Consider the following 27,070-nt stretch of genomic DNA (forward strand, 5'->3'; position numbering starts at 1 on the left):
AGTTAGGAGACATTCAAAGAAACAGTCATGTCTAGAGTTTATTCAGAGTTTTCATTTATTTTCCATTTATGGGATTTTAAGGAAGTAAATGTCATGATTGTTTTGGCAGAGGTGCTTTGGTCTGTTCACGCTGTGCCGTGTAGGTGGAGCGCCAGGAACTTCTTGAAGGTGTTAGGCTGATATCCTGACAAACCAGCAGGGACCTACAAATGAAGAATGTGACATGTTCAGTCAGCAAACCAACAATAACCATTGAGGTCACACAAAACCGAAAACTTGACACCACCTTCTTGTATTTCACAACTCAATTACTGGAATTCTGATTTGTTGACCACAGCATTCCAAGTATAGTTCAGGACTTTCAAAACACGTAACTGTTCTCTGTAAACCAAAAGAAAATGGTGGCTTTCTACATAGCACAACTCACCTTAGACGGTCAAAACAAATACAAAACTCAATGTTTAACCAAGATAAAAATCTTAGCATTAACTGAAATTCACTTTTTTTTTTTTTTTTTGGAGAGGCCACAAAGTTTGTGACAGATGTCTCGTGCTCACCAAGGCTTAATTTTTTCAGTAAAAACAGTAATATTGTGAAATATTATTGCCATTTAAAATAACTTGTCTATTTTAATATATTTTAAAATGTAATTTATTCCTGTAATGCAAAATTACTCCAGTCTTCAGTGTCACATGACCCTTCAGAAATCATTCTTAAATGCTGATTTGCTGCTCAAGAAACATGTTTTATCAGTTTTGTAAGCAGTTTTGTGCTGCTGGTATACATTTTTGTATAAACCATGACACATTTTTTTCTGGTTCTTTGATGAATAGCAAGTTCAAATGAACCTTTATTTGAAATATTTTGTATCACCATACATGTCTTTACCGTCACAATCAATTTAATGCATCCTTGATGAATAAAAGTATTAAAAGGCCCCTATATTATGCTCATTTACAGGTTAATAATGTTGTTCAGAGGATCTACTAGAACAAGTTTACATGATTTAATGTTCAAAAGACATTTTTCTTATAATGTACATTCTTGCAGCACTTGTTTTCACCTTCTATCTAAACGCTCTGTTTTAGTTTTAGGTTGTTTTTTTTTTAAACCCGCCTTTCAAAAAGCACAGTCTGCGCTGATTGGTCAGCTAACCCTAGTCTGTTGTGATTTGTCTACCGCTTGGAGCATGTGTCAGAAAAGTAATCCCCCTTACCATGACCGGCGAGTATCAGTCCCAGAGGTTTCATGAGGCGCTGTAAACACTACTGTAACTATTGCTGTATCATTTCAAGCCCAAAAAAAACACTTTTGAATGGTAGTTTATATGCAGACAAACATTTTGATGGAAAAAGTTAATGTATCTGAAAGAACTCGACTCTTTACCTTCACAACTTTCTTCTTGATATAAGGCCGGACCTTGGCAAACTCATAGAGAGGCTGGTCCTCATCCACCCATACTAAATTCTTCACTCCGCTGTCAGACTGCAGGTCAGTGGTGTTGAGCTGAAACACCACAAACTGGAAGAGACGGCCGTTAGTGGCCACACTCTGCACCACGATGGGCTTCTCCAGAACTCTGGGCTCCTTCTGCAGGATGATCAGAGAACATCTGTAATCTTCTTTTTTGCTTTCTTATTACTGACAAACTCTACATTCAATTAATGCAAGAAATAAAAACAGTGAAAAAAATTTTTTTTTTAAATAATCAAGGCATGACATGCATGCTGTTTTTCACTAAATAAACACAAGGAAGAGTGATCTAGAAATATGTTTATTCATATGCACCAATATAACAAAACAGTAACAAACGGCACTATTTACCTACATATATTTTCTACTAATAAAAATGTCATTTGGAGATTTCAGCAAACAATTTTTAGTAATGTTGAAAACTATTTGCCGTTTTCTGTCAATTCACTGAAAGAGTTTAAACTTACAATTAATATTAAAACATCTCTTTTTAACACTCTCATACTGGAAGGTCATGATACAGAAAGCATCACAAACTTATTCTATAGATATAGTAAAGAAAGTTAAAGGGCAAATAAAAACAACATTAAAATGACCGTCATATTTACAATTTAATTAATTTTACAATCATCAGCAAAACTACAGCAAATACACTTTCGTTCAAAAGTTTGGGTTCAGTAAGATGTTTTCAATGGTCTTTTTCGATGTTTCTTTTTATGAAAGAAGTCTCTTATGTTCACCAAGGCTGCATTTACTTGATTAAAAATACAGTAAAAACAGTAATAAATCTAAAATAACTGTTCTATGTAAATACATGTTAAAATGTGATTATTTTCTGTGATGTCAAAGCTGAATTCTCAGCATCATATCTCCAGTCAGTGTCACATGATCCTTCAGAAATCAATCTAATATGATGATTTGCAGCTCAAGAAACATTTCTGATTATTATCAATGTTGAAAACAGTTGATCTGCCTAATATTTTTGTGGACAAAATTATAAATTTTTTCAGGATTCTTTGATGAAAAGAAAGTTCAAAAGAACAGCATTTCTTGGAAATACTTTTTTTTTTCTTGTAACAACTGTAAAAGTCTTGGTAACTTTTGATCAGCTTAATGCATTCTTGATGAATAAATAAATAATAATAAAAAATTCTTACTGACCTCAAACTTCTGAACAGCCCAGCCCTAAGCTGGGTTCTAATGATAGTTCTAATGAATCTTTCAAAGATGTAAGGATCTTACCCCATACAGGGCTTGAGCTCGGGCCAGCGCGTTTCCAAAGGTGAACATTACCATCTTAGCACGGAGCTGCTCGGGGAGGAGTTTTGGGGTGTTTCCCATCTCCATCAGGAAGAGAGTGTGGGCATGAGGGTAAGGATAGCCCTCTTTGAAACCTACCAAAATGGAATCAAGCAATGAACCACCAATACATTTTATTGCCATAATGTGAACATGATTTCAAAATAGACATGCTAAAAGTCACTTTGATTGAAGAAACACTGACTGATTGACATCTGTAATAAATGACTTCCAATTGCTATGTTTCTGGAACTTGCTGTAAGTGATTGTGAATGAAGCCAGCGGCTGACCTGTGTCGTTCTTCTCCTGGTAGACGTGTGTGCACTGCAGGTCGATGGTGGGCGCGATGGGGTAGAAGGTCTCCAGAGCCTGATCGGCAGTGCTCTGGATCTGCTCCTCTCCAGCCAACACGGGCACAGGGGTCATAGAGTTCAAAAGCAACCCATTCTGACCTCTGACCTGGAACACGTCCTCTCCTGGAAACAGATGAGTTTTACATAGTAAGTACCATAGAAGTCGTAGCCCCTCCCCCAGTTTTGATCTACAGTACATATAGCGCTTTCAATAAAAAAGTGCTTTTCTGATTTCAAAAATTGTTGCAATTTTTGTAAAATTAGTAAATATTGTGCATTTAATTCCCACAATTTTGTGTATGTCTCATTTGCAAGCATTATTTTTTTGTATTTTTTGGTATTTTTCCATTTTAGCACCAAGAAAGAACAAAAATGTTAAAATACAACGAAAAACTATGTAAGATAATCAATTAATTTTTAATCATTAAATTGTATTAAATGTATTTGAGAAATAACTATATATAATTAATTTGCATCCTTTTTGAATTCAACAAATAATTATTTGAAATATTTGGGGTCAGTAGTGTATTTTTTTTTGGGAAAGAAATTGATAATTATATTCAGCAAAGACCTGTTAAAAAAAATAACAAATAATATCAAAAATTACATTAAAGAAGTATCTTAAAATATTTCTATTTTGTATGAATGATGTTTCTATTTTATCAAAGAATCGAAAAATATATATATCATTTTTCACAAAAATATTAAGTAGCACAACTGTTTTCAACAATGATAATAATGATAAATGTTTCTTGAGCAGCAAATCAGCATATCAGAATGATTTCTGAAGGGTCTTGTGACACTGAAGACGGTAATCATGATACTGAAGGAGTAATCATGCTGAAAAACTTTGCATCACAGGAATAAATTACATTTTAACATAAAATTAGAAAATGGTCATTTTACATTTTTTATATATATATAATATTTATAATATATATATATAATATTTATAATATATATATATAATATTTATAATATATATATATAATATTTATAATATATATATAATATTTATAATATATATATATACAATCTTTAGTCGACTACTAACTACTACTAATAGCAGAAGATGTGCATAAATGCACCTGGTAAAAATCTAGACTCAGCCTGATTAAAAGACATACAGTATGTGGCTCAATGTACACCTACCTCTCCTCCAGGTTGCTGCCAAACTGTATTTCTCAGCGAGAATCCTCTTGGCCAGCTCAGGACGAGTGACCTGCAGGCCGCCACACAGGTGAAGCAGTCTGTGCAAGAGCGAGGGACTATAGAGGAAAAGAAAATACACATCTCAAACACTGTTTACCCACATAAACACCTTATTTTACCCATTTGATTGTTCATACAAAACAGGATGTCAACATTCCCATTTCACCAAACGTATGTTCCCGAGTGTAATGTCACTTCGTGTCAATGTCAATATGGCCTTTTCGTGCTTGTGGTGCGACGGGTTTTTGTGAGAAGGAAAATGTTAAGGGCCAGCAGTAGTTGGGAGATAAAACAGCCACCAAAGGGCAGACTTTAACCGGGGAGATGAGAGATATCAAAGAGGCTCTTATGAATGGCAGACCTCCCAGGAGCAGAATTAATTAATAAAGGCTTTACAGAGCAGCTGCCTGCTGGGAATGCAGACTGGCCCGTGTTTAATGACCGTCATTAAATTCAACACTCCATCAGAGCGCCACGGACCGGGCCAAATGCCACCTTCCATATTGAAGCTGTTGAGCCAATTATGAAGCGTCGGGTTAGAGGGGACAGTAGCTGCCGTGCGCGGTTCATTCAGCCGCGGGTCTGTTTATGGTGCAGAGATGAACAGAATGAGCATGTTTATGGTAGCACAGCTTCCAATGAAATTAACATGGTACATTTGTGATATATGGCTGACTCTCTACAAAATACTATTAAACATGCCTATCTTGAACTAGAAAGCGCTCCACCCCTCCCCCAATGACTGAATGATTATTCTATCTCAATATGAACACATTATTTTACAAACTTTGTCCAACACAATATTCAAGGCCCCCTATTTAATATAACAGAACTAGAGTTGTCAAAAGTACCGATTTCGGTACCAATCGGTATTGAAATTTTATATATGAATATTCGCTTTGAGCGCAGTTGAGTGGATTCATAAACACCTCTGATTGGCCATTGTGTTCATGCGTTCATCGGATATGTCTGTGATTGGCTACAATGATCAACGCACGGGAGCGTTTGAAAGCACATGGAAGTGTTTTAATTTGAAAGAGTTTTTAAAGCGGGAGCGGAAACGTTTGAAAGTAGACGTCTATCAGCGGACGGGTCCACGCTCCCGTGCGTATCTGTCTAAGCGCTCGGTGAAGAGTGTAACTGATGGCTATTTACAACGTTTTTAAAGCGTTGATCGTCGTAGCCAATCACAGACATATCCGATGATTATGTCAACACAATGGCCAATCGGAGGTGTTTACGAATCCGCTCAACAGGACTCAAAGCGTCACATTTCAGTACCGACTAAGTACCAAAGTTGGTACTTTTGATAACTCTAAACAGAACTATACTATAATATATAACTATATTATATTATTCACATAAACTTTGTCACTATAGTAAATAACTTAATTAACTTAGAATTCATTTTGCAATTACAGAAGTTTCAAGAATTGTAAGTTCCTTAATAATAGATAAATAGATTGTTTTAATATATTAATAATAAGATTAATAATTAATTATTTTCATAATAATTAATTAATTTAAATAACTAAATTAAATAAATTAAATCCTGCAGCCCCTTTGGAAGTTTGCTGAGGCCCCTGATTGAGATCCACTAATTTACAGAATATAACTTTACTAACATTATTTATTTTTTGGTTTTAATTTTGGTTTTCAGTTAGTGTTAGTTATCTTTCATGGTGCATAAATATTAATTTTATAAAAGTACAACTGAAATAAAACTGTTTATTCAGTTGCAACACACATTGTTCCATCTGCCTATAATAACATACCCACAGCTGCAAGACAGTTGTGGCATTATTTGCAGTAACTACCAGATTTACCAGAACTGTGGTATCCAGAATAAAAGAGAACATGCCAATCAAGTGAAGGGATTTGTGGAAACTTCTAATTATTGTGATCCAACATTTGCCCCGCATTTCAGGATGAAAAGACAAACATTTCAGGTGAAGGATAATCCACTTCTTACCTCCGAGACTGTGTTATGATCTATATGGCCTTATTATTTTTATTGTGAGTATTAGGCTTATCATTATTGCTGATCACTGTTGTTGTGCTATATGATATTGTAATATATTTACCATTATATAATCAGAGGAGAATAAAAAAGATTACGAAAGTGTCATTCCACAATATAGTATTTTATTTAATGTTACATTAATACCCATTGTGCGAGCTGTCTCTTTAATTCCCCGTGTATATACATGTTGCTGCTGATTGGGCTGATATTTTTGACACACCCATCAAACAAGAGAAAACGTATCTCAAAACCCATTGCACACCGTTTCCAGGAAACATGTCGTTCAACCCAGAAACCGTAGCAAAATGTTGTGCACCAGTTTGAACTCAGCTCTCTAAATGTCAGAGAGTCTACTCTGCTCTGATTGGTCAGATGGCTCGGTCTGTTGTGATTGGTCTACTCTGAATTGATTGGTCAGATGGCTCAGTCTGTTGTGATTGGTCTACTCTGAATTGATTGGTCAGATGGCTCAGTCTGTTGTGGTTGGTCTACCACTTACAGCATGTGATGGAAACCTCAGCACTTGATACACAGTGATATGAACAGTAACAATGGCATCAGTTTTACAGTATCAATTCTTGCTCAAGTCCTCATCCGTTTGAAAAGCATGCAAAGTAGATTTGCTTTCAGTGAAAACATATTCTTGAGATATTACACACTGCATGAAAGGTAATATCCACAAAAGCATAATGGGGGCACTTTAAACCAGAGCAACCAATCTTAAAATGAAAGGAATTTTCTCTGTTTCTATCATTTTATTTTTGTTAACAGTAAAAAAAAATTGTGTTGTGTCTTTGCAACTTGCAAATTACCATTCTTACTTGACGCATGACAAAAACCTCATTGTTTCTCGCACGTCAAACAAGCATTTTTGAGCTTCTGATTACCATATTTGATGTGCATTGATGAATGTTTATATGTGAATAAAAGCCTAAATCTATCCATCATATATAGCAAACATGCCTCTTCAGAAGACTTGGATTAAACTGCTCAATTCATAAGAATTACTTTTAATGTATTTATCATTAACGTTTTGAAGAGATTCACAGAAATGATGATAGAATTAAATTAAAAATATCTTCTTTTCTGTTTCACAGAAGAAAGTCATACAGCTTTAAAACAAGTTAATGATGACAATTTTCATTTTTGTGTGGAGCAAGTAATTTTAGGAAGGACAGTTAAAATCATAAAAAAATTGCAGTAAGAAATTCTGTAAAATACAAAAACGTTGGACTTCTCATCAATAACACAAGCTCAATAACTCTATAAAAATTCACTTATAATAAGGTTTATTGAAAAAGCTGCTAGTGTCATTAAACGTCTAGAGATTTTATGTCTTCATTATTGAAGATCAACTGTTAATTTAGAAGTTACATTTATGAAAGGCCATATTTTTGTTTTGTTTTTTTAAAGGAACCTTGTTTCTAGACACTAGAAGTGGGATCAGTAATGAGGGCAGGATACGCACCAGAACCTCTCTCTGGGCGGCCGGGGTTCTGTAGTGTCCCACAGTCTGGAGTTTTTAATGGCGTCCTGTACTCTCTCATCTTGATTCTCAATCTGATTGGCTGGATCTTCAGCCAGGCTGAGAATCTGAGCAGGTAACCCTTTAATGAGGACTGACTTACTGAGCCAGAGGGCTTGTCGAACACCTACAAACAGATCACAATCACACATTATCCACTGTTACACACATATCAAGTTTATTTTATATTTATATATATATATATACACACAGTGAGGGAAAAATTGAATGATATACTTAAAAATCTCTCTCCCACAAAAACACACAGAAGAACTATAACTACCTTCCAGCACATTCGTCCTCTGACTGAATATGTAACAGGGTTTGTCTTTATGCAGAGGCATATCTTCCAGTTTAGGGGACTGATAGTGAGTCGGGTCTTTCCATCCACGGTCCCAGGTAGGAAACCTAGGCTTTGCCAGTCCAGGTACGAAGTGCATCCTGTCAGCATAAGTGATAGGCTCCAGTCCGGCTATTTCATGCACCACCCGAGGTTTTTTCCTCGGAAGAATCTTCCCATATAAGCAAGAGCTGGTGGACAAGCAGCGATGTCCATGAGGAATCATAATGAGGACACTATGACAGTCTTTTGATTTGCAGTTTTGTGTTATTTTCAATGCCGGTGTCCTTATTCTTTGCACTGTTGCGTTAAACATTTTACCAAAATAAAACTGAAATTGATATATTAGCCAAAAAGCAACGAAACAATGATGCTCGTCGTTATGACATTTTCTCGTTGCACTCAGGAGGCAGCCATGATTGTGTGACGTCACGCAGTGAGTCTGTCTTCTTCTGGAGTGAACATGGTGACAGACCTACCCATCACTGCCATCTATTGATCAATGCAGGTATTTAAAGCTGCATAAACTTACTCAAAGCCACAGATCTGTGTTCATAATATAATAAAATACTCATAATACAAATCTAACTTTCTTGCCATTCTAAAATGACTTGGTGTTGGTGGTGTTTAAATCAGATATGTAACATATGTATAACAAAATATTTGTAAAATAAAAAGATTTTGAAAATCTGCTTGGAAGATTGTTTTAATACATAACAATATAATATAATATAATATAATATAATATAATATAATATAATATAATATAATTAATATAATATAATATAATATAATATAATATAATATAATATAATATAATATAATATAATATAATATAATATAATATAAAGTAACATCAAAATGTTATTTGGTGGTATTTAAATCATATATGTAACATGTGTAACAAAATATTTGAAAACCTGCTTGGAAGATTGTTTTAATAATATAATATAATATAATATAATATAATATAATATAATATAATATAATATAATATAATATAATATAATATAATATAATATAATATAATATAATATAATATAATATAATATAATATAATATAATATAATATAATATAATATAATATAATATAATATAATATAATATAATATAATATGAACATCACATTTATATGCCATTTGGTGGTTTTTAATTCATATATGTAACATAACAAAATATAAAGTATAACATTTTTTTAAAGAGTCTTTTTGATGGTATTTGTCTTTTTGAATAATAAAAAAATCTCTCATTTTAACCTACTTTTTATAAAAAATAAATAAATTAATTAATTAATTAATCACACACACACACTCCCAAGGCCTATTATAGTAAAACCAAAAGTTTTGTTATTTTTGATATATTTTTACTAGTGGGTGCAGGACACTATAGTTCATTTATTTATGTAAGTGAGGATAACAAAATAAAGTAAACTGTGACATATTATACCCAAAAATTCTTCATACAGTGGACTACCAGTAAAATTGATAAAAATTTGGAACCAAAAATTATTCAGACACTTTCACCTGACCATGTTTTGATTAAGTGTTATCTGACATAATTAAGATATTTTTTTCTGACACAGTTTAACTCAGAGATCTTGTCATATTTTATTACCATTTTTTTAAACTGTAGTGGATAAACTGTAATAATGAATGAAATGCTCGAGGTGTCAGAATAAATTTTGTTTTGACTGTATGTCTAAACTTTAAATCATCGGCATCATTAAGACTGCTTGTAATACATGTGGTCATCTCCGTATCCCTTCCTCTTATCAACTTAAAACACACCACTTGTTCCATCATGTGCACGATACACTCATTAACATTTCATGGCTTTCTCTCCGAACAGTGTATTGACAAGCCACCTGTGTGCATTTGATAGTCCTCATTAAAATTTAGTTGGAGAGCCAAAGAGTGGACCACCTATCCAATTGCCCCAGAATGAGAGTCCAAAGAATGAGGAGCTTTAAAATGACTCCTGCTCTCTGAACCCTGCAGGACAGCAGAAGAGCTTAAACGCTGCATACTAAAAGAAACAACATGGTTTTAAGGATGACTGTCTTCATTCATGTTTTGTTCATTGCTGGAAAGGTCACCTCCAAGAAAGGTAGGATGGCTTCCTATCACATGGGTGAAAGTGCACACCTTATGAGTGTTCACCTCACTACTTACTTAACCTTGTAAGGCAGCTTCCTAATTCTGTGATCATTTTTAGTATGTGCCTCTTTGTCTGATATTATCTGAAAGTCTTAAACACGAGTATATTGAATAGTCATTATTGATTCCTAGGTAACACATACTGATAAAAATTTAAATCTTGAACACATTGTAAGTTGCTTTTGGTTTTGATTCAACTGTGTGTAATATTTGTATAGGTGTTAAATGTGGTGGAATCCTCTCTGCAAGCAGTGGCAATGTGTCAAGCCCTAATTTTCCAGGCCTGTACCCTTATAACACTGAATGCACCTGGTTGATAGTGGTCTCAGAAGGCTCTTCCGTACTGTTAACCTTCCATCACTTTGAGCTGGAATACCATACAGACTGTGCGTACGACTACATCAAGATATACAACGGCATCTCAGAGGATGAGGGCAACCTCCTGGGGAAATTCTGTGGAGATGTGTCTCCTCCTCAGTTCAGCTCGTCCTGGAACGTCATGTCCATCATCTTCCATTCAGACCGCCACGTTGCACGCAAGGGTTTCTCGGTGGGCTATAGGAAAGGTGAGGAGTGCAAATGAAGATTGGTTCAATACCAGTCAATATGCAGTTGATTACAAAAGGCAATGATTGGTTCCTAAAATAAGCAAATATCATTTACTGTATACAGACATTGCACAGATTTGTGTTGAAATACACATTGTTTTGGAAGTATAGTCACAAAACGTCAACATCACATTTGTCTAGTATGATGAAATTGCTTACTAACCTTGTTATATTCAATCTTTCAACTCCTCTCTTGACCATTTATTGCTCATAATTCATAAAAAGGGTTAATTCACCCAAAACTGAAAACTCATGTCATTCCAAACCCATAAGACTTTTCGTATATGTGAATTTATATGTGAATATAAGCCTAAATTTAATCTGTTTAGCATATAAAATTTGGACTAAATCGCTCAATTCGTATGGATTAGTTTTACAATCACTTTATGAAGCAGCTAGTTGCATAGCCGTCTATGGAAAGACAGATATCTCTCAGATTTCATTAAAAAGATCTTCATTTGTGTTTCGAAGATGAACAAGGTCTTACAGGTTTGGAATGAAATGTGGGTGAGTAGCCTAAATGATGACTGAAATGAATTTTCATTTTTGGGTGAACTAACAAACATTTCAGAGTTTTGCTTACCTTGTTATTACCATGTTATTACTAACCTACCACTCTTCGATTAATTCAAAATTGAGAAAATCAATGAAATTTCAAATTTTATATGATCTACAACTAAACCACTGAGCTACAAGAAAAAAATATATAGGCTATTTATGAGAAATTGTATTTCAATATATTTTTTAGAAAACATTTATAAGAACATATCTTATAATTACCTGTATTAACTTCATTGCAATCAATGTATTTAATTCAGTTTCTTATAACTCGACTCCTAAATAAATAAATAGATATACAGTACTGTGCAAAAGCCATCAGCTTTGCTGTTTTAGCAGTTTTAAAGACCATCCATAGTCTCTTTATTGTGATACAAACAGAAAATAAAGGACATATGTACACAAAATGTAAAAAAAAATTGGCTCAAAATGGCTTCTTTAAGCAAAAATCAGTATTTAGTGTGACCTAAATTTCCATTTTCTTAAAAATGAAACTCTGAGAAACTTCTCATCAGATTTTGCAAGTTTTCTTGGCCTTCCAGTCCTTTTCCTTTTTTGGTTCCTGCTATTCAAGTGTAAGGGGAGGACACCAAATACTTGCCACTTTAGCCTGTTAAAAAGCTGTTTTTTCATGGTTTTATTTCATGTTTTTTAATACTGCATACAAATTTGCTGTATTTTCTAGTTATATTCTAATAAAGAGACTGAGAAATAATTTCATATGGTCATTATATCATTGCTGAAACAACATCTAATGGTGGCCTAAGACTTTTGCACAGTGTTCTCTCTCTCTCTCCCTCTCTCTCTCCCTCTCTCTCTCTCTCTCTCCCTCTCTCTCTCTCTCTCTCTCTCTCTCTCTCTCTCTCTATATATATATATATATATATATATATATATACATTTATATATACAGTCAAACCAAAATTTATTCAGACACCTTGAACATTTCATTCATTATTTCATTATCTCATCATTACTATAGTTTAAAAAAATGGCAATAAAATATGACAAGATTTCAGAGTTAAACTGTGTCAGAATTTTTGGGTATAATATGTCACAGTTTACTTTGTATTATGGAAGAGGATTAGGGCCAAGCAATAATAAAAAAATAAAACCATCTCGAGATTAAAGTTGTTAAATTTCGAGAAAAAACTCGTTAAATTTCAAGAAAAAAAGTCGAAATAAAATGAGAATAAACTCATTAAATTACAAGAAAACAGTCGTTAGAATATGAGAACAAATTCGTTAAATTATGAGAAAAAAGTTGTTAAATTTCGAGAAAAAATTTGAGATAAAATGTTGAGAATAGTCATTAAATAACGAGAAAAAAGTTGTTAGATTATGAGAACAAATTCGTAATTTAACGACTTTTTTCTCATGATTTAATGAGTTTATTCTCAACATTTTATCTCGACTTTTTTTCTCGAAATTTAACAACTTTAATCTCAAGATGGTTTTATTTTTCTATTATTTCTTGGCCCTAATCCTCTTCCGTATTATTTTGCTATACTCACTTACATAAATGAACTTACATATACAGTAGTGTCCTGCACACTAGTAGGCTATAACAAAAATATCTGAATAATTTTTGGTTTGTGTATATATCGGCCATCGGCCACCCTGCTCTCTAACACATCGGCATCGGCCATCAAAAAAACAATATCGGTCGACCACTATAGTCTTAACATGAGTTGGTTCTCATACTAAAAACTCCATGTCTCAAATAATCCAAATGAATTATAAGGGTTAAATCCAGTAACCTCTGTAACTTTCACAGAATGTGTAATTGTGTATGTGTAAAAATAAAAATAAATGAATTTATACATCAGTTAATTTGTTTCTCTCTCTAAATCAGATATGTGTGGTGGGGTTTTGACCGGTCTTTCAGGAGTCATCTCAAGCCCAGGTCATCCACAAGACTACACCAATAATGCCGACTGCTCCTGGACAGTTCATGTGTCCAATCAGAGTGTAGTCAGCCTGGTGTTTCTCGACTTCCAGTTGGAAAACAACGAGGGGTGCAACTTTGACTATGTGGCTCTCTTTGATGGCCCCACTGTTAAACACCGTCACCTGGGCAATTACTGCGGTAATGAGAGACCTCCCAACACTGTCACCACATCAAACCAACTGCTGGTGGTCTTCAAATCTGATTTCAACATTGGAGGGAGAGGTTTTAAAGCTTATTACTACTCAGGTGAGACACATGTTGTCATACAAGATGCATAATCATAATAATGTTTCAAGTATATAATCCTTAATCTTGCTGTTTTTGAAGGAGAGTGCCAGCAAATTCTCAAAAATATCAATGGGAACTTTACTAGTCCTCACTTCCCAAACATCTACCCCAACAACATCAACTGTCACTGGACAGTCACTCTAGCAGCCGGCTACAGGATCAAGCTATTTTTTCCCTTTCTGGAGCTTGAGGATCGGAACAGCCTGACCGACACGTGCGACTATGACTCTGTGGCTGTGTATGACGGGGACAGTGAGACAGACACTCTGTTGGGCCACTGGTGTGGTAGTGAACAGCCTCCATCGTTGACCTCTAAGGGAAATAAACTACTGGTTGTTCTCAACACTGACCGGAACAATGCCTTTAAGGGCTTCACAGCCTCCTATATTGGAGGTGAGTGCTCACTTATCACAGTTTGAGTTCATTCTTCTAAAAGTCTAGTTTTGGGAACCAAATGATATTCTGCTAATGATTCATCTACACAACCAGATTATTATATGCTGGTGCTGTGCTGAAATTCGACCCCCTGCCAGATTATTACCCCCCTAGTATTGGTAGGTTTAGGAGTAGGTGTGGCGGAGGGGTTAGGATTAGGCAATAGTGTCTTCAACGAGGGGGTAATAATCTGACAGGGAGCTGAAATTCGGCACAACACCTGTTCTATTTAGTGAATAAAAAACATATAGCACAGTAGAATTCAACACATACAAATAGTTACTGACTGGTTGTTCATGTGACAATGTGAAAAGATACACATTATGTATATTTTCAGTGGTTCACTATTGAAAATACAAGTTCCAAAAGGGGTTTTTCATTCATAGCATATGAATAATAATGACTGAGTTACCTCGTATTTTTGTTTATTAGGGCCTAAGCCACTAAGGTGCAGGGCCCTATTGTTTTTTTAAGAATTGTTTTTTTAATTCGGGGATTTTTGGGCACCTTAACATAAGGCTGGGACCCGGGCGTGGCACAGGGGCTCTTTGGCTCCCCCTTGAATGGAGTCAGAAAACTTGGTCCATATATCAAACACGCTTGCATGTATTAGTATGAAACTCGGTACACATATAGACTTCATGGGGCCTAACAACTTTCAAGCCCTAAGTTATACGCCGGCTCAACAGGAAGTCAGTTATTATGGGTTGTTTGAAAAAAGCATGCTCTGGAATTTGATATACTCCTCCTAGGCGATTAATCTGATCGCCACCAAACTCGGTCAGAATGAAGTCGAGACATTGAAGATGTAAAATTGCAATCATATTTTTGATATCTCCGACAGTTTGGCTGTGGCGAGGCAATGAATTTATGGCGAGATAAGGAAAATAGGAAGTGTGTTATAACTTCTGCATACATTTATTTTTATGAAACTTCAATTATGTCATATATTCATTGACCTCAACCTGAAAAGTTGATGTTTTGTTGTTTTCTTTGTGTGTTGCAGTGGTGCCAGTCAATGTAAGCTGCACCCGAACAGAGTTTCAGATTCAGGTCTCTAGACAGGCTTTACCTCAGCTGGACCGTGAGAACATTTATCTGGGGAATCCCTCCTGTTCGGCCCAACTGACGGAAACATCCTACAAAATTCAAGCCCGTTTTGTCAACTGTGGAACTGCTGGACAGGTATGTAAGATAAAGAGACACATGTTAAAGTGCTGTAGATTATTTTTTGAGATACCACACTTAAAAGACTCCTACTACCCTACACTTTTCTCAGTGATGGTCCTAAACTTAGGTCTAATTCAGTGGCAGATGTTAGCAAATGTCTGATATCTTATAGCAGTCTTAAAACTACATTTAATATGGGTTTGTTCAAATCAACACTAATGATGCCTCATATCCTATCTGATCTTCGGCAGAAACGTCAAAACATCACCATGTTGGTCAACTCGCTTTATATTGACTTCTCTGATGGACCGCAGCAGAATATTCAGGAGTATGAGGTGCAGTGTGATGCCCAGAGGAAGGTAGCCATGGCCAGCATTATCTCAGTTGAGGAACGTAACCGGCTCAATGAACTGGCCCGTCTGGCCCAGGAATCAAACAACAAGAAAGTTGAAGAAGAAAGTGAACCACATGACACCAGTGACATCATCTTCATCAGCATCTGTGTTCTCGCTGTCATCCTCATGTTAATTGCTATTGTGTGGTTGGTGCTTCTATAGACTTTATGCACCAGAGAAACAAGAGCAGAGACATCTTTAGAACTTTGTGTTTGAACTTCCGTTTTTGCAGTAGCTCTGTATGTTTTTATGGCATCGCTGTCGAAGAGTAATCAGCTGGTAAAGTGGACTGAGTTATGGTAGAGTTTATGAAAGTTATCATGGGCATTGTAATGTTTGAAGCAGATGTCATAACACGTCAGTAGTCCAGGAAGATTTTAAAACGTGCGGTTCATTCATAAATCTGTAAGATCTTACCTTCGCGCTGTGGAATTATAAACCGGAAGACGGAACAACAAGTGCAGCACTGAAAAGGGGCAGAGCTACATAAGGTCTATAGGAGAGCCACACAATGAATATATAAGGACTTGATATATCTCTATTTTTATACTTTATGTACACTGGCAGTCCAAAGTTTTTTTTGGTAACACTTTACTTGAAAGGGTGTGCATAAGACTGACATGACCCCTTCATAATCATGACATGACACATGTCATGAATATGAAGGAGGGTTTATGAATGTTTATGACAACTGTCATTAAGTGTCATTCACTCAATTATGTCATTTTTAATGCAAAGATGACATTGTTTGAGATGTCCGAGTTATGACAACTTGACATAAACCAATACATCATAACCAGTCAGTGTCTTTGTCATGACAACTTGACATAATTTAGCTTTATGGGTTAACATTGCATTAAACTGTCATGTAGTTGGTTTTGACATTGGCTGTCATGAGGCCATTATAATAGTGTCATGAACATGTATCTTGAGCTCAAGTACAGTGGTACAAATTGAACTTGTCATTAAAATGTCATTAAGTGACAATATATAATATATAATTTTATAACAGCGTCATGACTATTTTTCATTTCATGTTTTTTTGTTTTTTTAAGTTTCCTCCAACAGAAGGTCAGATTTTAGACAATTAATGGTAACTTATTTTAGGGTCTTTTAACTAGTTGCTTATTACTATTAGCATTCATATGGCTAAAATATTGGCTATTTATTAGTACTTATAAAGCACATATTAATGCCTTATTCTGCATGATCATATTCTACATTCTTAATCCTACCCAATACCTAAACCTAACAATTAACTATAAGCAGTAAATTAAGAGTTTATTGAGGGAAAAGTCATAGTTAATTTATATATGTGTTCCCTATACTGAAGTGTTACCAAAATAATGTAATGTAATGTTAACCCATAAAGCCAAGTAGTTTTTTAAGTTTGATAATTAATCTGCTATGTCATGTTTATGACAGGTTATGATGTTTTGCTAATGTCAAGTTGTCATGTCAAAGACACTGACAGGTTATGATGTGTTGGTTTATGTCAAGTTGTCGTAACAAAGATATCTCAAACAATGTGATCTTTGCATTAAAAATGACATAATTGTGCGAATGACACTTAATGACAGTTGTCATAAACATTCATAAAACCTCCTTCATATTCATGACATGTTGTTTTTTTATGTTTTTGAAAGAAGTCTTTTATGCTCACCAAGGTTGCTTGTATTTGATCAAAAATACAGTAAAAACAGTAATATTGTGAAATATTGTTACATTTAACATACATTTAATATATTTTAAAATGTAATTTTTTCCTGTGATGATAAAGCTGAATTTACGGCATCATTACTCTAGTCTTCAATGTCACATAATCCTTCAGAAATCATTCTAATATGATGATTTGCGGCTTAATTATAACTGGTGCTCAATTATTAATAATGGTTCTTATTATTATCATCATCAATGTTGCTGCTTAATATTTTTGTGGAATCTGAGATACATTTTTTTTTTCAGGATTCTTTGATGAATAGAAATTTAAAATAACAGCAATTTATTTGAAATAGAAATCTTTTGAAATATTATAAAATGTCTCTACTGACACTTGAATCAATTTTAAAAGTATTAATTTCTATTTTAAAGATCTTACCTCAATCTTTTAAAAGGTAGTGTGTCACTGTTTTCAACATTGATAATAAGAAGTGTTTCTTGAGCAGCAAATCATCATATCAGAATGATTTCTGAAGGATCATGTGACACTGAAGACTGGAGTAATGATGCTGAAAATTCAGCTTTGACATCACAGGAATAAATTACATTTCAACATAAATAAAAATACAAACCAGTTATTTTAAGTAATAATATTTCACAACAACATTACTGTTTTTACAACATTTTTGATCAAATAAATGCAGCATTTGTGAGCATAAGAGATTTTGCATAAGATTTTGAAAAAATCTTAATTATTCCAAACTTTTGACCACCAGTGTAGCTGTGAATGGAAAGAGACATTCTGGCAAACAAGATGTAAAAAAATTCAAATGTTGTATTTAAGATTCAAAGTTAAAAATGGTTACAAGTCAATGAGTAAATCATACAGCTGTATGTTAAAAAACAATAAATATATTTTTAAAAAATGAAATGGGTAAACAATATTTTCTTTAGGTCACATGTCTGAATTCTTTACATTTTCTTTTTGTGATTTCTAACAAATATATTAACTGGTAATTTGCCATCCTTGACCTGCGCTCTCAACTCAGGCTTATGTTTCAGAGCAAAGACAAGAGCCCTCACAGTCCTTCTGTAAGCTCCACTAACAAGCCGAGAGCTCTGGTGGAACACCTCCCTCTCAATGTTCTCCACTAGGCCATGCTCCACCTGGACAATTAGGAAAAGAGTTACATACAATATGCATGCAAACTGTGTCATAATAATATTTAATTATACCATTCCGGAATTAACTAATGAGAGCATAAACACTGTCAATGCGGTTAAGAAATTGTAATGATACTTTAGGATCAGTACCTTCAACGCAATGGCTTCAGAGAGCAGTTTCTTGGCATTGCTCCTTAAACTTTCTGTCTGTTTGTCACAGCGAACTTCTATGGAAGGTTTATTTGCATGTTCCTCAATAAAGCTCCTCCAGTGTTTATATACCTCCCCCGCAAGGGCCTTGATTTCAGGATCTTCTGAGTGTTTGCGGAGGTTGTTAACTGTGTGTCCTGAAGAGACACAAATAAAAGTGGCAGTGATTTAAAATAATATTTGATGGAAAGTGACTGGGATGCAACTAAAAAGGAATAACCAAGTTTTACCAATTTTGGTAGTCTTCAGCACTTCTCTGGAAGGCACTTTCTTGTCCAGCTCCTTTAAGGCTTCCATCATGTTCTCTTTAGGTTGGCCAGGCAGTTCAAGGATTGACTTGTACCTTTCAATGTCTTCAATCACGACCACTCTCTGGAACAAATGCAGATGTCATGAATAATATACCACACATGGTGAAGAATGATGGACAGGATAAAATGACCAATGACTTACCCTTAGGGACTCTAATGTTGCTTGTTTGTAATTTCTTTCTTGTTTTGGTTCCTGTTTCGCCCGGTCTCCCTTTGGTAACCGAACAACAAATTTATCCATGATTAAAACCCTGATATGGACGATTCTAAATAGTTTATTTACACCAGCTCTAGCTACACTTTTTTTAAATTTAGGTAACTACATGACTGTAGATCTGTCTGTGAACGGAGCAGTACGGCAACAAAAAGCGGTGAACTGAATTCTGCTTCACACCGGAAGTTAAAGCGCGTCTGCGCGATAAAGGTTTTTCAATATAAAAGTCTTCTATCGCATCAAAACAGGCAATGTAAAAACATCGAATAAATCTTCAGTCTACTAATACACCAATTATTTTATAATACAAATGAGTACTAGTTGTACATAAGCACAAAAGCAAAATTGGAGTCTTCCCCAATAAGTGAAACGCCTTCTTTAATAATAAAAATTCGAGTTGCTGTGTTTAAAATAATGAACTGTATTTAATTTCATTTTGTTACAGTTTATGATTCATTAAATGAGGAAATTACACTGAAATTGCATTTAACGTTGTATTCATCATTTGAGCTTTGTTTATTATTTTGTGGAGATTTGTTTATTATTTGAGCATTTGACGCATAATTTTAAGTTTGTTTTGGGGGAAAAACCCTTCCATATAAAATGTTAGCCATCACTGGATTAATATCGGCCATATGGATGTATTTTATAATTTAACATAATAATTTTGCTAAAGGTAAGCGACTGGGTTGGTGAAACTGTTTGGAGCAAATGGTTCAGTAGTGGTCACGTGACCTGCGTCTCAGTTTTAGCGCGGAACTTGGAGTTGGTCGAGAAGAAAGACATTTCTCAAACAAGATCGAGTTGTGTGTATATTAAAACATTCGCGGTTTCTTTAACAAAAATAAACGTGTTTGACAGGGTGGCGAATTTCCTGTTTAGTACCTAAATAAGCCTTTAACATAACTTGTGAACTTTGCGCGGTAACTGTTTACGTCAGTGCAGTTGTTTATCGGATACAGTCTGCTGGCACAGTGTTTCTCAAACACTAAAATACTTGGTGAAAGTAAAAACAACAGGTAAGGGTTTTTGTTTTTAAATGTATTTTTACATTATATTATAAATTCCTACGTTCGAAGGTGTATTTGGTTCTTTTTGAAGTGTTTTGGTCTTCTTTGGATACAGTTAAACCAATATTATACCAGCTGAGTTGTTTATGAGTATTAACTGTATCTAATGTCATCCCAACAGTTTTCCACATCTGTTGGTTATTGTGGGATTAAATGGAAGCAGCACCAACTGTGCAGAGAAGCACTCATCAAAGTGTTGAAAAGGGCAGGAGCAGACACAAAATCTCCAGTGAGTGAGCCTTTTTCAATATGAAAGTTAATGTATTTTAAATGTATTTATGTGCAATTATTTACAAATGTATTTAAATACATGACATACAAATTTCAATAGAAATTACATTTAAAGTATATTTTGGGTTACAGTAAATGCTTGATTGTACCCTATATTAAAAAGTAATTATAGAATTGCATATAAAGTTGTACTTATGGGTCAAATAAGCACTCTTAAGATCACTTAATTGCATGTAATATACATTTATGCTATAATTTATTATATTGCAATTTACATTCTATTAGGTGTCTAAAAACATTAAATGTATTTCAGACTGAAGTATATTCTTTTACATTGTATTATTTACGTAATATGTACTGTAGTATGCTAAAATGTACTTCATTTCAGAAGGTAATTTTTATATAATTCCTTTTCGTTATGTTGTTTTACTAAAAAAAAATTAAACCTCTGTGATTTTCTTTTGTTCAGGAGATGTTGAGACGGACATTGCATACCTGTATGAAGTTCTGCCACAGCTGTCTCAGATTTTTCGTATCATAGATAAAATTGGAGAAGGTTTGCAATTAAATTTTTTTTCTACTTAAATACTTGGAATAGCTTTGAATGCACCTAAATAATGCTATTTTCTTTTTCTTTCCTTCTGCTGATTGATGAACCTTAGTTAACCTTTGCGTCATTGTGTGATTACAGGCACTTTCAGCTCAGTGTATTTGGCAGAGGCGCAGATGACCGAAGGTTCAAGAAGGATGTTTGCATTGAAACACCTGATCCCCACCAGTCATCCTGTGCGAATAGCTGCTGAACTCCAGTGCTTGACTGTTGCTGGGTGAGTCATAAAAATGTCATATATTTTTGATCACCGTTCATTTTCATGTTTTCTGTGATGCATGCCATGCAAGATATTTTAGACTAAGCAAACTTGGGTTTAAGTGTTACTTACTAACAGGATTTATTTATTTTATCTCCCTCTGCAGAGGGACAGAAAATGTGATGGGAGTCACGTACTGCTTCAGGAAAGAGCATCACGTGGTTATTGTCATGCCATACATGGAGCATCAAACCTTTGTTGTAAGTGTCTGCAATATGTTTGCTTTTAACCCAAATAATGATACACCATGAATAGTATACACTATCTATACCCAAGATACTATCCAAAAGTCTTCATTCCTTGTAGGATGTTGTTGGATCCTTGAGTTTTGAGGATGTGAAGCATTACATCTTCCACCTGCTCAAAGCCTTGAGACACATTCACAAATTTGGCATCATCCACCGAGACATCAAACCAACCAATTTCCTGTTCAATCAACAAAGGAGAGAGTATGTACCACCTGTTCATTTCTAGTACCTCTGCCTGATACACATGTAATTGCCACAGTTTCTGGCTTACTTAAGAGAGTTCACCCAAAAATGAAAATTACCCCATGATTTACTCACCCTCAAGCCATCCAAGGTGTATATGACTTTATACTTTCAGATGAACACAATCGGAGATATATTTAAAAATATCCTGGCTCTTTTAAGATATAAAATGGCAGTGAAGTCATAATATATACATTGTTTTTGAATTACCGTAAAGCATTTTGTCACTCTCGCGTAAATGTGAACGTGAGATTGTGTCGGGTCGATGCAGCTCAACTTGCAAGTGCTGTATTCTGGCGTAGACGTGCCAGAGGGGGTTAGTGCTCGCCTCAAACACACCACTACAAGTCAATTAATCATTGTAAGGACTTGGAAAACGTTTTATGAAGGTAAAAAAAAGTTACTTAGTTCTGCTTTAAGTCAACTTGCGCCACAAGAGTGATGCGATGTATGAAGAGTAGCATACGCTTAGACGCCTCTCGCGATTTAAACAAATAGGGCTGTGCAACAAACTCAAGCTCCTCTTCTTTTATATCAAACTCCTCTGATATTTCTCTTTAAAATTTCTTGTTTTAGACTTTTTGTTTTGTGACCGGTGTTTTGATTTGCTCTATCCTCTGCGCTTCCATGTTCTTCAATACGTCATGCGTCGGGTCAGGGGTTACTCTTCCATCGCAAATCGTTGCGTATGGCTGTCTGACGAAAGCTAATTATTATAAAGTTTTAAATATTATAGTTATTGTTATTATTTTTTTTACAAAAATCCATTGCTTCAGAAGGCCTTCTGAGCCGTGTGGAGTACTTTTACGATGGATGGATGCACTTTTTTTTGCTTCAAAATTGGGCCCCCCCATTCACTGCCATTGTAAAGCTTGGAAGAGCCAGGATCATTTTAAATATATCTCTGTTAGTGTTTGTCTGAAAGAAGATGGTCATATGTACCTAGGATGGCAAAAATTTTCATTTTTGGGTGAAATATCCCTTTAAGATAATTGAAACAAATGATCAACTGGCTAAATGAGCGTTAGATGATAGCAAAGGTCATGTTTAAAAAGGGGAAATTAGCTTTAAAATATCCTTCCATGATCAGCTTAGATGGGAGGGTCTATGAATATTGTCTTGGATATGGAGGGGCCTTGGAGTCAAAAAGGCTATTAACCATTGGAATAGATCCAAGTTAACTGAAGCATGCTGATTCCTATCTTTCTCATTCCTCAGGTACTCTCTAGTGGATTTTGGCCTGGCACAGGGCACTCATGACACACAGATAGAACTGCTAAAGGTGGTAAAATCAAAAGCTTATAAAGGTGGAGGGCCATCTAAGATGGTGGAGGAATCATTTGGGAAACAGAAACTAGTGCCTTTACCACCCAACACCAGAAACCCTGCTGTCCAGTTCAGCACTAAAGCACCAGCTAAAAGACCCTGCCCACCCTCACGCATTAAACACAGCAAGGTGTCTGCACTGTGTCTCTTTATTAAATGGATGAATTAAGTTTTTAATATGATGGCCGTTATGAGTCACATTGGGGGGCACTGTACATCCAAGTTTGCTCTTCCATGTTCATATTGTTTTATTTTAGAAAACGTATTCATGTCAGAAACTTATGTCCTTCCTCTCAAAGGAACTGTTGGGACTTGATAAGGCACCACGGTCTGTATTTGGGGAGAAAAACATAAACGACACAAACACTCATAAACCTGGCACTGACAAAATTGAGGTTAGCATCTTTTCTCACACTTGTTGCATCTGACACCTTCTGAATAACTATCAGCTCTTTACCTGTCAAATTGTATTTCAGGGATTGCTTTCGAAACCAAAAAGAGAGGAGGTAATTCCACGCAAGATCGTTTCTTCAAAACACCGCTCGGTCCCTGTGAGAACTCCATTAAATCAGAGACAGAAAACCCCTGCTGAGAGTCAGAAACCCAAACCCCCTGCCGTCAGCCCGATGCTCACCTGCAACTGCTACATGACTGACCGCGTCTGCAACATCTGCCTGTCCAGGTACAGGTTATTCAAGTCATAGTTATATATATTTTTAACCCCATAAAGCCTACTTTATCATAATTGAAACTGCAAATTTCTGAAGCTTCTGAATTATCAACATGATGAACCTGTTGTACAAAATATACTGCATGCCTTCGGTTTTATGATTTTTTTTTTTAGCAAGTAAAAGCCTTTTAGTATAATTATAAAAATGTCCACCTTCAGGTCATGGTTACATGTCTTTTTGCTGTGAAATCTTTATTGATTTTTATAAAGTAAATGTAAGAATAACTTTTATATTGTTAGTAATACTTCAAGATGAACATTTAGAGGAATTAAGCATCTTTGGTTTACTTGATTATCCATACATCATTTTTGGGGATAATCATGTTAAAATGTATTAAATATAATCCATCAGGCTTTTGAGGAATGTTTTTTTTTTTGTCTCTTGTATTGAACTGCATTATGTGTTTAGAATCTTTTTTAAAAAAAGATTTTGTCCAAATCAGTACAAACTCAAGTTTCTGGAAGGCCACAGCCATGCAGAGTTTAGCTTCAACCCTAATTAAACACACCTGATCCAGCTAATCAAGTCCTTCAGGTATGGGCGAATTACAAACAGCATTTGTACCTTGACGGGCACTTCGGAAATGCGGCATTTGTAAGAGCGTTCCAAATGAAGGTGAACACCGGAATGCCTTCACGAAGGTCCCTTCCACAAGTCCGTTAGTGAAGAGCACATGCGATGGTCACTTCAAGGAAGTAATTTCATCGTTTATGGTCATTTGACCCAGTGTGGCAAATCCTTGTGACCCATTTTTTGTTTTGCTTGATATTTAACACACATTTATGTAATATAATTTAATGAAGTTTAAATAGGTTTCATAGGTAAGAAATTTGTTAAATAGTAGATATTTTAAGTAGTTTTACAGTCTCTTGTTTGGACACTGCAAAAGACTACCTAAAATATCTACTGTTGTCATAAAAACTTAATGATAAATTATATATATTCATTTATCCAGATGAAGATGAAATTACATTGTCTTTCATTGCTCCCTTCACCAAGTGCATTCCAAACAGCAACAGTATGACATTCAAGTGTTCTGCTTCCTCCAAAGTCCCCACTTTAAGGGCTCTGCCCTACAGAGTGAGTATGGCCTAGGGATTCTCAGTTTTGATTGGAATTTGCCCTATGTGTGTTGGAGCAGGGTTGGAACTTGGAACTAAACTCTGTAGGACTGTGGTCCTCCAGGAGCTGAGTTTGACACTCCTGGTCTTAAAGGTTCTAAAACAGTTCCAATTAAAAAAAATACATATTTTGGACTATTATTTAATATGTCAGGCTTTACAGGGTTCATTTAATACTGCAGTCAGTGAAGAACTTAACTGCTTTCACAGGAAACAGCAGGTGGCTCCGAGGGCTGGTACCCCAGGTTTTAGGGCTCCTGAGGTTCTGACTAAGTGCCCCAACCAGGGAACAGGTAAAGCTACCCATCGACATTAGCAGTAATGCTACTTTATATTCAACTTGTAAATTTTTCAATCACTCTCACGGTACTTTGATGTCATACACCGATCGGTCTGCACAGCGCTTATGTGTCTCAAACAAACCTAATATACACAAATGAATCGGAATTGAATCAAATCAATTCAAAACCAGGAGAATTAAATCAGGAAATCTGTATTTCATACCCAGTGCTAATATTATCATCTGAGCGTTGGACAATGGAATGATTCATCCTCAGAATACAGAGATATGAAGTAGGAATATCCCACATCTGACTAGTGAATGGAACACAAATTTAGTATGGTGCATTTCATATTCAGTTCAATTCTGTCTTGTGTTTTAAATCTATCTTTTTACAGACTCACACAGAAACTTTATACTTTCTCAATGAATTCTGACTAATAAAATCACATCTCTTTGCAGCTATTGACATGTGGTCAGCAGGAGTCATATTGCTGTCACTGCTGAGTGGGAGGTATCCGTTCTTCAAAGCCAATGACGATCTGATCGCTCTTACTCAGATCATGACCATTCGAGGATCTAAGGAGACGATCGAGGCTGCTAAGACGTTTGGTATGTCATTGTCATCAGGCTCAAGGGGACAGATGTCTTATTTCTAGCACATTCAGCTGACTGAATATTTTTTCATGTGTCTGAATCCAGGTAAATCTATAGTGTGCAGTCGTGAACTTCCTCGGCTGGACCTGAGGATCCTCTGTGAGACTCTGAGAGGTTTGCGATCATGGGATGACTCCTCACTTCCTGCTGAGTTTCAAGCTTCACGTAACCCAGCAGAAGTAAAACTAGATGCTGGGAGTCCAGCTAAAAAACACATGAGCTCAGGTTCACTCAAAAGCAGTGCAGAGCTGCAGGAGATGGGCTGGGATAAAGTGCCGGATGATGTATACGACCTCCTGGATAAACTATTAGATTTAAACCCAGCAACGAGGATAACGGCCTCCATGGCACTGCAGCATCCGCTCTTCAAAGATATGACAGATTAATTTTTGTGCATCCTACTAATTTTGTATTCTGTAAAGGGTTACATGAATGCATTTATTTTCTAACTACGTTCTGTACAGTGATTTATTTATTTGAATAATTTTCTTTTGGGGGGGGGTTCACATAGATTCACATTTGAGAATAAAAAGTTCATAAAGTTCAAACCTAATTGTTTAATTTTGAGAGAATGCTTCCTGAATGTAAGGTTCTGTCACAATATTTTTGGATAAAATAAATTAACATTTTTAGAAACTAGATTTTTGCTACATCATGTTTCTCCATGAATTAAAAAAGGAACTCAAACGTCTCATTCTCTAATAATTGCATGGATATTTAGTATTTATATGCACATAACTTCACACAAAAAAGAAGTTTGAAGTACATCTTAATCGATCAAAATTTAATCTTACGTTTATAAGGACACTCAAAAAGTGATTTTTGCATATAAATGGTTTAAGTTGCTAAATTTGTAAATTTAGAATAAATTTCAATACACAGGTTTTTGATTCATCATTGTTTGTGAAAGTGCACATGTATGGTTATTGAATTGGACCTTATGTGTAAAG

At 35.2% G+C, this 27,070-nt stretch overlaps 4 protein-coding genes across 4 annotated transcripts; 2 read left to right on the forward strand and 2 right to left on the reverse strand.

Annotated features, from left to right (window-relative positions):
- Nucleotides 1-37: 37 nt before the first annotated feature.
- On the reverse strand, nucleotides 38-8,666 carry mrpl37 (mitochondrial ribosomal protein L37). The gene is made up of 7 exons (XM_067363268.1): nucleotides 8,169-8,666; nucleotides 7,829-8,012; nucleotides 4,278-4,393; nucleotides 3,063-3,248; nucleotides 2,716-2,867; nucleotides 1,387-1,590; nucleotides 38-203 (listed from the first exon to the last, which is right to left on the reverse strand). Exons 1-7 carry the CDS (start codon nucleotides 8,539-8,541, stop codon nucleotides 126-128), a joined length of 1,293 nt encoding a protein of 430 aa, XP_067219369.1. The 5' UTR covers nucleotides 8,542-8,666; the 3' UTR covers nucleotides 38-125.
- A 1,598-nt stretch (nucleotides 8,667-10,264) lies between these two features.
- On the forward strand, nucleotides 10,265-15,948 carry cdcp2 (CUB domain containing protein 2). Its single transcript, XM_067364196.1, has 6 exons — nucleotides 10,265-10,331; nucleotides 10,600-10,947; nucleotides 13,403-13,744; nucleotides 13,826-14,179; nucleotides 15,228-15,406; nucleotides 15,643-15,948. The coding sequence occupies exons 1-6, from the start codon at nucleotides 10,265-10,267 to the stop codon at nucleotides 15,946-15,948; spliced, it is 1,596 nt and encodes a 531-aa protein (XP_067220297.1).
- A 2,335-nt stretch (nucleotides 15,949-18,283) lies between these two features.
- Nucleotides 18,284-19,511, reverse strand: tceanc2 (transcription elongation factor A (SII) N-terminal and central domain containing 2). Its single transcript, XM_067363710.1, has 4 exons — nucleotides 19,273-19,511; nucleotides 19,050-19,191; nucleotides 18,760-18,956; nucleotides 18,284-18,612 (listed from the first exon to the last, which is right to left on the reverse strand). The coding sequence occupies exons 1-4, from the start codon at nucleotides 19,369-19,371 to the stop codon at nucleotides 18,418-18,420; spliced, it is 633 nt and encodes a 210-aa protein (XP_067219811.1). The 5' UTR covers nucleotides 19,372-19,511; the 3' UTR covers nucleotides 18,284-18,417.
- Nucleotides 19,512-20,080: 569 nt separating this feature from the next.
- cdc7 (cell division cycle 7 homolog (S. cerevisiae)) lies at nucleotides 20,081-26,939 on the forward strand. Its single transcript, XM_067362916.1, has 12 exons — nucleotides 20,081-20,363; nucleotides 20,536-20,643; nucleotides 21,115-21,201; nucleotides 21,337-21,472; nucleotides 21,621-21,714; nucleotides 21,821-21,963; nucleotides 23,224-23,461; nucleotides 23,631-23,726; nucleotides 23,808-24,013; nucleotides 25,394-25,476; nucleotides 25,926-26,075; nucleotides 26,166-26,939. Exons 2-12 carry the CDS (start codon nucleotides 20,568-20,570, stop codon nucleotides 26,504-26,506), a joined length of 1,650 nt encoding a protein of 549 aa, XP_067219017.1. The 5' UTR covers nucleotides 20,081-20,363; nucleotides 20,536-20,567; the 3' UTR covers nucleotides 26,507-26,939.
- The last annotated feature ends 131 nt before the right edge of the window (nucleotides 26,940-27,070 follow it).

The sequence above is a fragment of the Chanodichthys erythropterus genome, chromosome 16 (assembly GCF_024489055.1).
Source record: "Chanodichthys erythropterus isolate Z2021 chromosome 16, ASM2448905v1, whole genome shotgun sequence".
NCBI classification, from domain to species: Eukaryota; Metazoa; Chordata; class Actinopteri; order Cypriniformes; family Xenocyprididae; genus Chanodichthys; species Chanodichthys erythropterus.

Bases quoted from the DNA above. Each gene is read 5' to 3' on its own strand.
- mrpl37 (XM_067363268.1), bottom strand. From the start codon at position 8,541: ATGTTTAACGCAACAGTGCAAAGAATAAGGACACCGGCATTGAAAATA. The intron at 8,013-8,168 runs GTAGTTATAGTT...ATCTGTTTGTAG, and splicing joins GAGGACGAATGTGCTGGAAG to GTGTTCGACAAGCCCTCTGG. The intron at 2,868-3,062 runs GTCAGCCGCTGG...CCATTTTGGTAG, and splicing joins CCAGGAGAAGAACGACACAG to GTTTCAAAGAGGGCTATCCT.
- cdcp2 (XM_067364196.1), top strand. From the start codon at position 10,265: ATGGTTTTAAGGATGACTGTCTTCATTCATGTTTTGTTCATTGCTGGA. The intron at 10,948-13,402 runs GTGAGGAGTGCA...TCTCTAAATCAG, and splicing joins CTCGGTGGGCTATAGGAAAG to ATATGTGTGGTGGGGTTTTG. The intron at 15,407-15,642 runs GTATGTAAGATA...GATCTTCGGCAG, and splicing joins ACTGTGGAACTGCTGGACAG to AAACGTCAAAACATCACCAT.
- tceanc2 (XM_067363710.1), bottom strand. From the start codon at position 19,371: ATGGATAAATTTGTTGTTCGGTTACCAAAGGGAGACCGGGCGAAACAG. The intron at 19,192-19,272 runs GTAAGTCATTGG...CATTTGTTCCAG, and splicing joins CAACATTAGAGTCCCTAAGG to AGAGTGGTCGTGATTGAAGA. The intron at 18,613-18,759 runs GTACTGATCCTA...CTAATTGTCCAG, and splicing joins CTGAAGCCATTGCGTTGAAG to GTGGAGCATGGCCTAGTGGA.
- cdc7 (XM_067362916.1), top strand. From the start codon at position 20,568: ATGGAAGCAGCACCAACTGTGCAGAGAAGCACTCATCAAAGTGTTGAA. The intron at 21,202-21,336 runs GTTTGCAATTAA...GTGTGATTACAG, and splicing joins CATAGATAAAATTGGAGAAG to GCACTTTCAGCTCAGTGTAT. The intron at 21,964-23,223 runs GTATGTACCACC...CTCATTCCTCAG, and splicing joins TTCAATCAACAAAGGAGAGA to GTACTCTCTAGTGGATTTTG.